At 41.7% G+C, this 11706-nt stretch overlaps 1 protein-coding gene across 1 annotated transcript in view; it reads left to right on the top strand.

Moving 5' to 3' along the window:
- Positions 1-5059, top strand: part of fndc5b (fibronectin type III domain containing 5b) — a 17518-nt gene extending 12459 nt beyond the window's left edge. The window contains exons 4-6 of the mRNA XM_031854175.1: positions 975-1064; positions 2988-3180; positions 4434-5059. Of these exons, the coding sequence (XP_031710035.1) occupies positions 975-1064; positions 2988-3127 (230 nt within the window). The 3' untranslated portion in view covers positions 3128-3180; positions 4434-5059. The remainder of the gene's footprint in view (positions 1-974; positions 1065-2987; positions 3181-4433) is intronic.
- Positions 5060-11706: the final 6647 nt, after the last annotated feature.

Below are 11706 nucleotides of genomic sequence, written 5' to 3'. Positions count from 1 at the left end.
TTCTGTCGTTCTTGTGGTTTACCCTCAATATTCTGAAACAAGATCGGCAAACGTGACTTTGAATGAGGTTTTCTTACTTCTGGAAAATAACCCAGAGCGTGATTAAACATTTAGACTCTTTGAAATGCTTCAGAGGTTTGTTGGTGTTGTTCTTCAGCTGCAGCCTGGATGTTGACTTAATGTTTAAATCTGCTCTCCTGGTGAAATACGGGAGAATTATTTGCACGGGCTGTGCCAAATCATGATTAATGCGCCGCGTATCCATAAAAAAACATTATTTTCCAGTTGACTAACTTACAGTTGAATAATGTTTTTTTACTTCTAAATGTAAGAACAAAATTAAATGAAATACCATTTTATACTTACAGGGTTTTGCTGCCAAATGGGTATTTTATTGCATTGAGATTTTATTGACTGTGGCGATTCCTTAAACTGCAGCAGTAAGCTGTTCTAGTAAAAATAATGCTGTATTTACAGTTTTATAGTTTCAAGGCCAACCCCCTTTACCTAGCTCCGTAGACCCCTCTTAAAAAGCAAATACATCTAAGTGACCGTGAATCATGCAACCCCTTTGATATCATACAGCGCTATGCCAGGCAAATCACCAGTTTGACCACACAGAGAATGAGAGGTTCACTCTGTTCAAAACCTTCACGTTGTGACTGGTGTAATGCTGCAGCTGCCTGTCAGTAAGAGAACCACAGTGAGTGATGGGGTTTGGGATCCTGCCCTCTCTCTGCCTCCGTAGACCTCTGCTCTCACTTAACTTTAATCACAACGGACCAGAGTGGAAAATTTACACCAGGCGGCTTCTCTGCTCTCCCGTCGCCCCGCTTTATTCTTTTATCTTTCCTTGCAGACTTTTCAGAGTGATGCCAATTTCACATTCTCTCTTTGGGACAATGAATCGCAGTGTCAAACTATGTTGACTGTGTGTGTGTGTGTGTGTGTGTGTGTGTGTGTTCTCTCTCCAGACGAGGTGACGATGGAGGAGGTTGGTCAGGCTGCTCAGCTGAGGGCTGGAGAGCTCATCATCATTGTAGTGGTGCTCATCATGTGGGCAGGTAATCTTCCTCTTCAGAAACGCACATTTATCACTGCGGACCTTGTAGGGATACACTGTCTTTGGGGCAAATAAGCTCTGTGACTGAGGGTCTGTGAAGAGACAAACACACCGGCGGTGGAGTCATCGGTCTCTCCGATGACTCCACGGACAAACGGACAAAATGGTGTGTAACAGATATACATGATTGAAAGGCAGAAGCATATGTAATATTTGTCATTACTGGCCCTTGAAAATACAAAAAACTTTTCTATATCGCCTGCTAGAAATATAGTGTTTGATTCATGTGCCAAATTTCAAGGGCTCTAACATCATAAGAATCGTTCAAGGTTGTAATGGAAGAAGAAGAGGTGTTTTCATCTTTAAAAAAAACATTTCATTTCAGGGTCTAAGGTTGAACTTTACCCCTAAAACCAGCGAATATGCTCAGTCTGTCAGTAAACTGAATTACTCCCATAAACTCGAGAAATGTTAAAGCGAATACTTCTTTCCAGCTTCAGAAGCTTTGACTCCCACATGTTTAAAGAATATATTGATGCCAGTCAGAGAGGGTAAACTATAGCTTTCTGTTACATTCACATAAAAGCTTACTGTTTTCCCCAATGGGAATGTTAACTGGTCTAAGGATAAATAATAAGGACACTTTATTCCAGGGCTTGCTTCACATGAGTGCGTGGCCGCTTGCAAAGTCACATTTACATCATGACAACATAGACTAATCTTTGCATCTTTACAACAACAAAAAATATCTTTATTACAAGACTGTGGCTGCTTCCTATTTAAGCCTCCCAGTCATTAGCTCCGTGCATCTCAGCATTGTTTTACTGAAGAACACAGCTATAAATATGTCTTCCTTAACCCACTTCACCAAGTGTAATGAGATACAAATATGGCCCAAATACTGTACATGGCATATACATTAACGGCAAGCGGCTTGGATCTCCCGTGAGAGGACGAGACGCTGAGATTCAAAGAGAGTTGGAGAGGGAGGGAAAAGAGAGAAAATCTGAGTCTCGAGAAGAGAACAAAAGAGGGCAGGATGGTGAAAAAGACTGATGGTGAATTGTGTTCTTCAGCTTTTAATTAGGCCTGGTGGGGGATATCACAGTGAGATACTCCACCTTGCCCTTTGGTATTGCAGTGATCAGATGAGTCTGACACAAGCAGATGAGCCGAGACTGAAGACCGTTCAGGCCAGATTTCCTCCCCGCGCTCCTCCGCCGTCATGAATTATTCTCTTTCTTCTTTTTTTTTATGCTTGGTCTCTATCGCTCTCAGCATCTACAACTCCTCTGCTACGTTTTTAATCTTCACGACTGAAGGCGGGCCTCAAATTGGCTATCTTGTCATCAGGTTCATATCTTCGTCTGTACGTTTCACCGTATTCTGTTTCTCTCACTTCAGTTTGGTTTGCTTTATTGACACATCAAAGACAGTTGAGTGAATAGAGATAAATTGCTACATATCATCACTTCCTCAGTGCAAAACAAAGAACCGTTATAAAGGGAGGGCTGCAAAACAAACAGCAGTATAGTAGCTTTAAATGCTTCTTTTACAAGCTTGACAGCAAATTTACAGTGTTTAATGCAAAAACTGTGTTGAAATTGGCAAATCTATTTCCATCCAATATCAAAGTCATGGAACTGCAGATGAGAAACATTATTCTCAGTACATTTTAAGATAGATTGTCCATGTGAAAAGTTGCGATTGAATTTGAAAATATGTGATTTAATGCAGGTAATTTAGAGCTAAGAAGCTTTGATAAATGGCTCTTCTATTTCTGATCTTTAAAGGAATACTGTGACATTTTTGGAGACACGGTTATTCCCTCTCTTGCGAATGGTTAGATGAGAAGCTCGGTACTATCTGTGTCAAACTATTCCTTTAGCTTGATCAGCTAAAATCACGTTTTTATGTATCCCAGGGGTGATCGTTCTGTTTTGTCGTCAGTACGACATCATTAAAGACAACGAGCCCAACAACAACAAGGACAAAGCCAAGAACTCCTCAGAGTGCAGTACTCCAGAGCACCCACGGGGGGGGCTACTGCGCAGCAACGTCTGAGACCAGCCCTGCATAGCCTTGTGCAATAACCAACTCCTCGAACCTCAGGACAGGTGAGGAACAGGACATTGACTGTCATCTTATGTAATACCTCATATTCTAGCCTTTTTTTTGTCTGTGCTCCATGTTGTTCTATTGCTTCTGCAACAACCTAAAGGTCGAACGCGAACAACACATATAACACTCTTTCATGGGCTTCCAGTTTTGTAATGAGTCTGCTGGAAACAATAAGTAAGCGAGATAAAGACTTTTCAGCCAACTCAGGTACTTAAGAGTTAATTAGCTAGTTAGCTCCAGCGCAGTGGTTCTCAACTGGTCTGGCTGCGGGACCCACCATCACCCCTTAATGACAAGCCGGGACCCACGACCCAAATTATATATATATATATATATATGTGTAGTAAACAACTGTCAAATCAAATAAAGAAAGTACACATCAATTATATTTTAACTAATATTATTCTCATTTTTCAAATTTAACTGGATGGATTACAAGTAATACATAGAAATACATGAATAAATGTTCTTCTCATTTCAAGTAAAATAACGGCTGGATTAAAGAATAAATTACTTAACGAAATTCATTTTGGCAAAATTATTTTCACTGAATTGCCCTGCAGCTTTAAATTCAGTTCATTCAGGGTGGAGTGAAAAAGCCATAATATTATATTTTTCTCATCTTCTAAAAAGAGAAATTAGTGTTTGACTGGACAGACTCATGTAGGTGAATTCTTCAGAGTCTAATGACTCTGGTCTCTCTGGCCATTTCTCTCTTTTGGAGGTCGTCCTATGATTTGACTTTCACGACTCACACCTCAATAAATAGTCCTGCTCTGCTCATATGTCCTCGTCTCTCCCCCCTGTGTCACGGTGTGTGTTCATCTCACTCAAGTCACGAAACTTGTCAGAATACCCATTTTTGATTGGCTGAGCTTCATCACCTGATGTGAATCACAACGCATTGGTCGGTGTTTTTCCTGCCGTAAATGCTGGAATAATTCCGCTGCATAAAAAATGCCCTTCAAAATAAAATCACAACATTTTTTATTTTTATTTTTTTGTCAGGCAAAGGCCCGCGACCCACTGAAAACCGGTCCGGTCCGGTCAGTAGTGAATCTGCCACTATTACACTGCAGTTTCTGCAGTGCTAAAATGGAAAGCTTAACAGGTGTAGCAACAGTAGACAAATCAAACACTTTTAATTCTGTCGATGTTTGGCCTGGTAGGTGCTTTTGTTTCCTCATGATATCTGAACTCTTCCTGTCCTTGTATCTCTCATTAAGTTCAGTAAATGTGTTTCCTCCAGACCCTGAGACCAACAGAAAGCCATTCTCAGACCCCGTCATACCGAAGGAGCGATAAACCATGACAGAGACTCTTCTCTACACAAGGAAGAACTCTGCAAAAACAACGGACACGAGTCTGAACTTTCAGAATCAAAGGAGGGAAACAGAGGAGGACGAACCTACTTTTACCTTTGTTGTGACCAAAAACTGGACTGTTAGCCTACTTTGAGTGGACAGTCAATATAGAGACATAACACGGCTGTCACTCAAAGCATAGGAGGGGACATCATTTCCTCTTCACAACAACTGCTTGAATCATGCATTCTGGATACTCTCCATCAGTGGCATCGAATCCCAGGAGCAGATCATCAATCATGAATGTCTGAGTATTTATTTCTTTTAGTCCACTTCTGGTTTATATCACTGGTAAGAGATGGTAGAACTGTAAGTTGCCTCGCAAGAATAGCTGGTCTTTCAGGTCCAGGTATCGGTCGGCACACAACTAAACAAGCTGAGCTCTGTTTTCTATCCCTCCATCCGCATTCCCTCCTTTCTGTCTTTATTACAGCCCTTTGTGTAGCAGCTCATCCGTCTCCCTGTCTTTCCGTGTCGGTGTCTCTCTAATAAGCACATTGACGTTTGGTGCTCCTCCTATTGTGATTGTTTGAGCCCTCACAATCCCGGTCTTGATTGCGGTGTCATTTTTGTTCTTGGGTCAGAAATATTGCACGCTGAGTCTTGTCTCCTGCCATCGGTTGAATGATGCATCTGTTGTTCTGTCCTCTCTTGAACTGGTACCTTAACGCCCTTGTCAGTTCGGGGGATAAAAATGTGACACTTTTTTACTGCACACCATATTTTCCTGGATGACATCGTCTGAATACCGCCGTGATTCAGACAAAGTTCAAGGATTGACCAGGCACTCTCTTATCGCCACTTAACTCCACGTCAACATTTTACAACAATTTCCAGGTTTGATGATTAGAAGTTAGCTTCAGTGTCAAACTTTGAAAAGATTGGCATGGCTGGAAAAATGACAGATTTAGGTTCACATTGAGGTTTATTGTTCATCACTGCATATTCAGCACCATATGCTATCTGTGGGCTACAACAGGATGCGCAGGGAATAAGGACGGAGACATGCGGGGCATCATTCCTAATGAAATGAATACACCAGGCGATGTTTGGCTGGGTTTCCACTCTTGTTTTGGCTGGAGAACAGCAGGGATGCCAGGCTGTCGAAGCACACAGATAATCCACTGGGCTTTTGAAATGTAAACCGTTTTCTCTCAGATCCCCTCTCAAAGTATCATTACAATGCAAGGCTATAATGGGATGGAGGGGAAAAAATGCATAAAATCCAGGTGTAAATTCACTAAAGACCCACGGTGGAGTTGATCGCCGAAACTGCCAGCAGCTTGGGAGAACAATTACAACTTGCATAATTTTGTCATCTACATGCCGAGAGATGAGATTCTTATCTTTTCAGTCATTGTGTCCGTGGACATAGGGGTGTAATAACTAATAATATTCCATATTTCCATTCAAAATCTAACGAAAAGACCAAAATCAAAAGTGAATTGATCCTTCTGTTACAACAAGTGTTGTCTGTTTTGCCAAACCTAATAAGTAGGTTATTGCTCCGTGTCATAGAGCTCCATTGTTTTTAAACTATTTTAAAGACACCAATGAGCAATGACCAAACCAGTTGCTGGAAAAACACCTCATTTGCATTCGCAAAATTCGCTTGACAATTGAATGTAAACACGGCTAGTGTCACATTTCTTCATTGCTATGAACATGCAGATTATTTTAAGTGGGCTTACAGTGCCACAGACAGGCTAGGGAAGTGGGAAAGTACTGAGAGACGGACTAACAAGTTTTGGTCTTTTCATGATGCTTGTTGAGAAAAGTGGAACAATGGTAACCTAATGGATAGATTATTCAATGAGGGAAAATCATTATTACTTGCAGCACACTGGACTTCATCAGAATTATCCAGCTAAAGATAAAACGTCATTGTCTTCTTCCTGCTTCCCGATTAATTAAGATGTGTTATCCACATAATTGCAAATGTGTCGGACCCGGACCCCTGAACACTGACGCTCACCAGCACAGAAAATTCAGACGGAACATCGCCGCGGAGCTGAACTCGGCACACTTGCTGAGCCGCATTAGGGATAATGAGTGAATGTCTGAATGCCTCGCTGGGTCGAGATGACTGCTAATCAGCACCACGTACACACATGCTGGATTTCACACAATGCCTTGCCTACTTAAATACGTCCCCGTGCTGAGAGAGTCAGACATTACTTTCTCATCTCAATCGTCGGTTGTGCCAGCACACCGTATCTTTCACCCTCTCCCTCCATTATCAGCCTCTCTCTTTCCTCCTCTATCTCCATTCTCCCATTTATGACTTTCCCCTCACTCTCTATCCCTCTGTCACAGTGCTCTCTTTCTCGTCTATCGCTCCATCCCTTCCCGGGTTTCTCCCCTTCACCGGTCTTGTCCTCACTTCTCTCACCTCCCAGCTTCCCCAGTTTCTCATTATTTCCACGCTCAGACTCCCGTTAGCCGCTTTCTCCCTCCACGCATCAGCTCTTCTCTCTCTCAATCGGGACCCGGCTCGCTGCCTATCCCTCGCTCCTCCGTTCATTTATCACCTGTTTTTGCTTCAGGTCGGCCTGGATGGACGCTTCACCTGGTAAACAAGAGAGGTGGAATAGAGTAAAGGGAAGAGGAGAAACAAAGAATCAGCGATAGGAAAGATAAGAGATAAGATAAGTAAGGAAGAGGAAGCACTTTATTTACACTAATAATAAGCACAAGGTGGAGTTTTATAAATGATTTTTAAAGGCATTGGAACAAGATTTGACACAAAACTGTGACTTGTTCGCTTAAGTCCACCCCTGAACATGTGGAAGCATGGAGCCGGCATTGGATGTTTTCCACACTTGTTTTAAGACGAGTCAGCTGGAAACAGAGACCTTTTTGAAGCATATGATACTTGAAGTGGGGCATCGTGGCTGGAGAGTGGAACGCGGCAGAATTAAAGAGCAAGGGCGTCCGACAAAGTAGACACTTTGATTTGAATGTCAAGGTTTTTTCAAGGGGAGTGTAGCTGGTGGCCGTTAGAAGCTGGAGTCAGAGTGGTTGTTGTTGCTCCCGTCGGCACAGGTGGGCCGGGTGAAAGCAGGGAAAGACTCGTGGCTGTGATGCATTTAGTCTCTTTCTGTGATGAAGAAGAAAAACAGCACAAGGACCCGATTCTCGATTCTTCACATGTACACGTACTTTCCTTTCCATTGTTCTCCTCGATTATTATGTATAGAAACCCTCCCAGCATTTCTTTCTGACATCTGATACATAACGTTTTCCAAAACCATTGAGCTTCACTACCAGCTGAGAAAGCAGCCAGGATTAGACCTCCTCTCAGCTCCCTTTATTCCATTCTTGCCACAACTATTTCTGTCACTTTTCATATAAATGACCAAGTGCAACAATTTCAATGTCTTCCGGGGGCTCAAGTGTAGCGTTTCATAACAACTCTTCCAATTTCTGACGTGATCAAACAACACGTCGTACGAACTAGTTTGATCGAGTGTACTTTAGCCCTGACTCTCAACATTTACTCTTTAAAAAGAGCAGGTCACAAATTTGGAGGATGTGCTTGTTTGCCAAATGTAGTCAGTTGTGAATAAGGCTGGCAGTTTCCCTTTGTTTCCTGTCTTTGTGCTAAGCTAGGCTAGCCTGGTTCCAGACCTCTGAATCACTGCACACAACTGTGATCTGCTTCAAACAGGTGTGGTGTTGTTCCATTACCTCTGGTTGGATCCCATTAGAGCTTGTTGGAAAATGTTTTTTAAAAAGCTAAGTAGCTACTTCCATGAAAAATAGCAAAATAATAATGGCGACAGAAATGTCAACAAGCAATAATGATGATTTATGCAGCTGCACAAGTTTTTAAGTAAGTAAACTAATAAACTAACAACTCTTGAATTGAATGCTGCTACATGGACTGAGACTGGCATGGCAGGGCAGATAAACTTCATCATCATTCAAACAAAACAAGATATCCAACAACAAATCAGCCAACATGAACGCAATGACAAGCTCAATGAATGATGGGAAACTAAATGGCGATTCAGTCTGATTATCGGGCTGCGCTTAACCATGTCCAGAACTTATTGTTGTTTTGAAAAGGGATTGTCTCACCTGTCAAGAGTTTGAAGTCCTTTAACTATTGACATCACGCTGTCTGAAAGTAACGGCTGCATCCTGTGATGTCTTTGGAAAACAGGGTCTCTCTTTTGTGATCGATCAAAGGAAACACGCTGTTGAACATCTTGTCTCAAACATGACACGGTGAACTTTTCTAAATTTCTCATTCACCTGTGTTTCATGGGGGTGAACAGAATCTGGATCATTGGACATTAATCTGATGTAGTGGGCGATTAAAGTACGGACGTGCCTAAGAACCGTAATGCTATTGAACCTGAAGTGGTAATTGTCCTGTATCGGGTCTAATCCAAGCACACACATAAACTCTCACTGGGGCACCAACTCCATTCTCCCGCTGGCCGCGGTCCAAATTGACATATTTTTCGGAAGCAGCAGAAGGCAGACCTGAGCCAGACGCTCTGTCTATCTGAGGGCTACAGGGGGCGACTCGACAGCTGCTCAAGGTGAACATCCAACGAGGCATGTGCAGGTACGGGGACTGGGAGAGAGGGACCTAAAGATGGGGGAAGATGAGTCAGAGAATCCGAGGGAATAAAATTGGAAGTGACAGACACAGAGAAAGCGAGAGAAAGAGAGGATCAGTATGCTCAGTGGGGTTCGGAGTGTCAAAGCTCCAAGTTCAGTCCTGAGTGATGAGCTGTTTCAATGTGTACAGAGGTGTTGGTGCGTCGTGGGAAAAACCTGTGGGGTTCATCATTCAAGCAAATATGAAAGGAATGTATTTGGAAAGCATAAAGGGAAACATACAAATGGTGTACACAAGACATGAAATGTCACTGGCCAAATAATATCTACTCAAAAGCAACTTTACCATCATTTATAGGTTTTAGTGAATTAACACCCCTGGACGTTATTTCAAACAAATGCCTGCTTGCATTTACACTCCCTCCAAAGTACGATTATTTCACTTGATTGGATGTTGAAGGGCCTCAAACATAAGAAATATTAACATAATAGATAATCCAGTAGTGCAATTTGTTAAACTGCAACCCGGTGAGCGTCTCGTTAACCCCAGCCTTAAACCAAAGTCCTGCTTACCTAATCATCATGTGCCAATGGAAGACTACAGGAGCGGTTAAAGTCATCCCATTCACCCTGGTTTGCCTGTTCTGTCCATGACTGGATGAGTGACAACTGGGAACCTTGAGTACTCACCCTGACATCCTACGCATAGTAAAGATTAAGGCCGTTTACTTGTGGCGTATATATTTGTACTTGATGTCGAAGCAAATAACCAAGAAGCATGGATTTACAGCAGAATAATGGAGTCGGTGTTTTATGTCCAATCATGACGTCTGTGTTTGAACCATTTTGATGTTCATGGGATAAATCCTGTTCATGAGGGCTAGCATGACTCTGCTATTGTTCACACCCATGGTATATATGCTATTTCTATGAAAATATAAATGTCTAATTATGTATTAACACAGGAAAGAAATAAAATATTTTCAATGCACCGTTCATGTGTCTTGGTGTTTACTGTACTTTCTGTCAGTTAGAGAAATATCATGATGGGAAAAGCTGAATGTAACAGAATGAAAAATATATAATTAAAATATATTAAATGATTGATGTTGGAAAATGATTATTATTATGAATCCACAGCAACGCTTTTACATAAATGTAAATTACATATTGGTTGATAACTTGTCATGGAATTGATGTTCAAATTTCCATTTCTTTCTGATAAATTATAGGACTTTTTGTCCATGTTGGCTTGAAAGTTCATTCATCACAAGGTCCATCATCTTATCATTTGGTCTTCATCAGCAAACCACCTGACAGCCAGCACCTTTACCTAAGTAAAAGTATAAATACCACAGTGGGAGAAATACTCCATCACAGATAAGAAACCTGCGTTCAATATTGTACAGTGTTATCAGCAAAATGTACTTAAAGTATCAAAAGTAAAAGTGCTAATGAAGCAGAATTGCTCATGTCTGTGTCCTGATATGACGCCTTGTTTTTGTTTGGGTAGTTTAATCCATAGTAATGTATTGTATACCTTCATCACAGGTGTTTTGTTTGTAGTAAAAAGTACAATATTTGACTCTGTGAAGTGGGGTAAAAGAATAGAGTAGTATGAATATATTCAATATATATACTCAAGTACCTCAAAATTGTGATGAAGCACTTGAATACAATGCATTGAGAAAGTATTCAGACTGACTCACTTTTGTTTCACATTTTGTCATCATGCTTCATTGACATAAATACTCAGAACTTTTGCTGTGACTCTTGAAGTTTAGTTAAGGTGCTTCCCGTTTCTCTTGATGATCTTTGAGATGTTTCTACACCTTGATTGGAGCCCACCTGTGGTAGATTCAATTGATTGGATGTAGATAGGCAAGGCACACTGCTGTCTATATAAGGTCCCACAGCTGACAAAGCCTATCCAATGCCTAGCCTCTCAATGAAAGACACATGAGAGCTTTAAAGGACTCTCAGACTGGTCTGATGAAAATAACATTAAACTGTTTGGCCTCAATGACATCAAGCAGGAAAATGGGCACCGCTCATCACCTGTACAACACCATCCCAATAGTGAAGCATGGTGGTGGAAGAGTGAAGTACAGAGATACCCTTAATGAAAACCAGGACAGTGACCCTGAGCACACAGCCAAGACAACACAGGAGTGGTTTAAGAACAACTGTGTGGATGTCCTTGAGTCCCAGCCAGAACCAGGACTTTAACTCATTCGAACATCTCTGGAGAGACCTGAAAAGCACTAAAAATGGCGTGCAAAGTTGGGCCCACTTCGCTCCAGATGTAATCCAGCCTTTGGGACAACTGTGATGGGATCATGAACATGTGCATACTTATATTGAATCCAATCAAACTGCAAAATTAAAATTTCCCACTTTGGTCCAGTTTAATACCTTCCCATCGTACCGGCTCCAGGAACAGCTGTGAACCTTTTGAGTTAAATGTGCAATCAAACTGAATCACATCCATCAAATAGTCCCTTCATGCTGGCCCGCATCTGATCATTATGGAAGACCTGAATCGGCCCAATACATCGGCTCACTTTAGTTTTTGGTGGATGC

This window comes from Anarrhichthys ocellatus, unplaced genomic scaffold, assembly GCF_004355925.1.
Source record: "Anarrhichthys ocellatus isolate YVR2014 unplaced genomic scaffold, GSC_Weel_1.0 scaffold14, whole genome shotgun sequence".
NCBI classification, from domain to species: domain Eukaryota; kingdom Metazoa; phylum Chordata; class Actinopteri; order Perciformes; family Anarhichadidae; genus Anarrhichthys; species Anarrhichthys ocellatus.
Note: the sequence above shows the minus strand (reverse complement) of the source record. Positions and strands in the feature narration are given on the sequence as shown.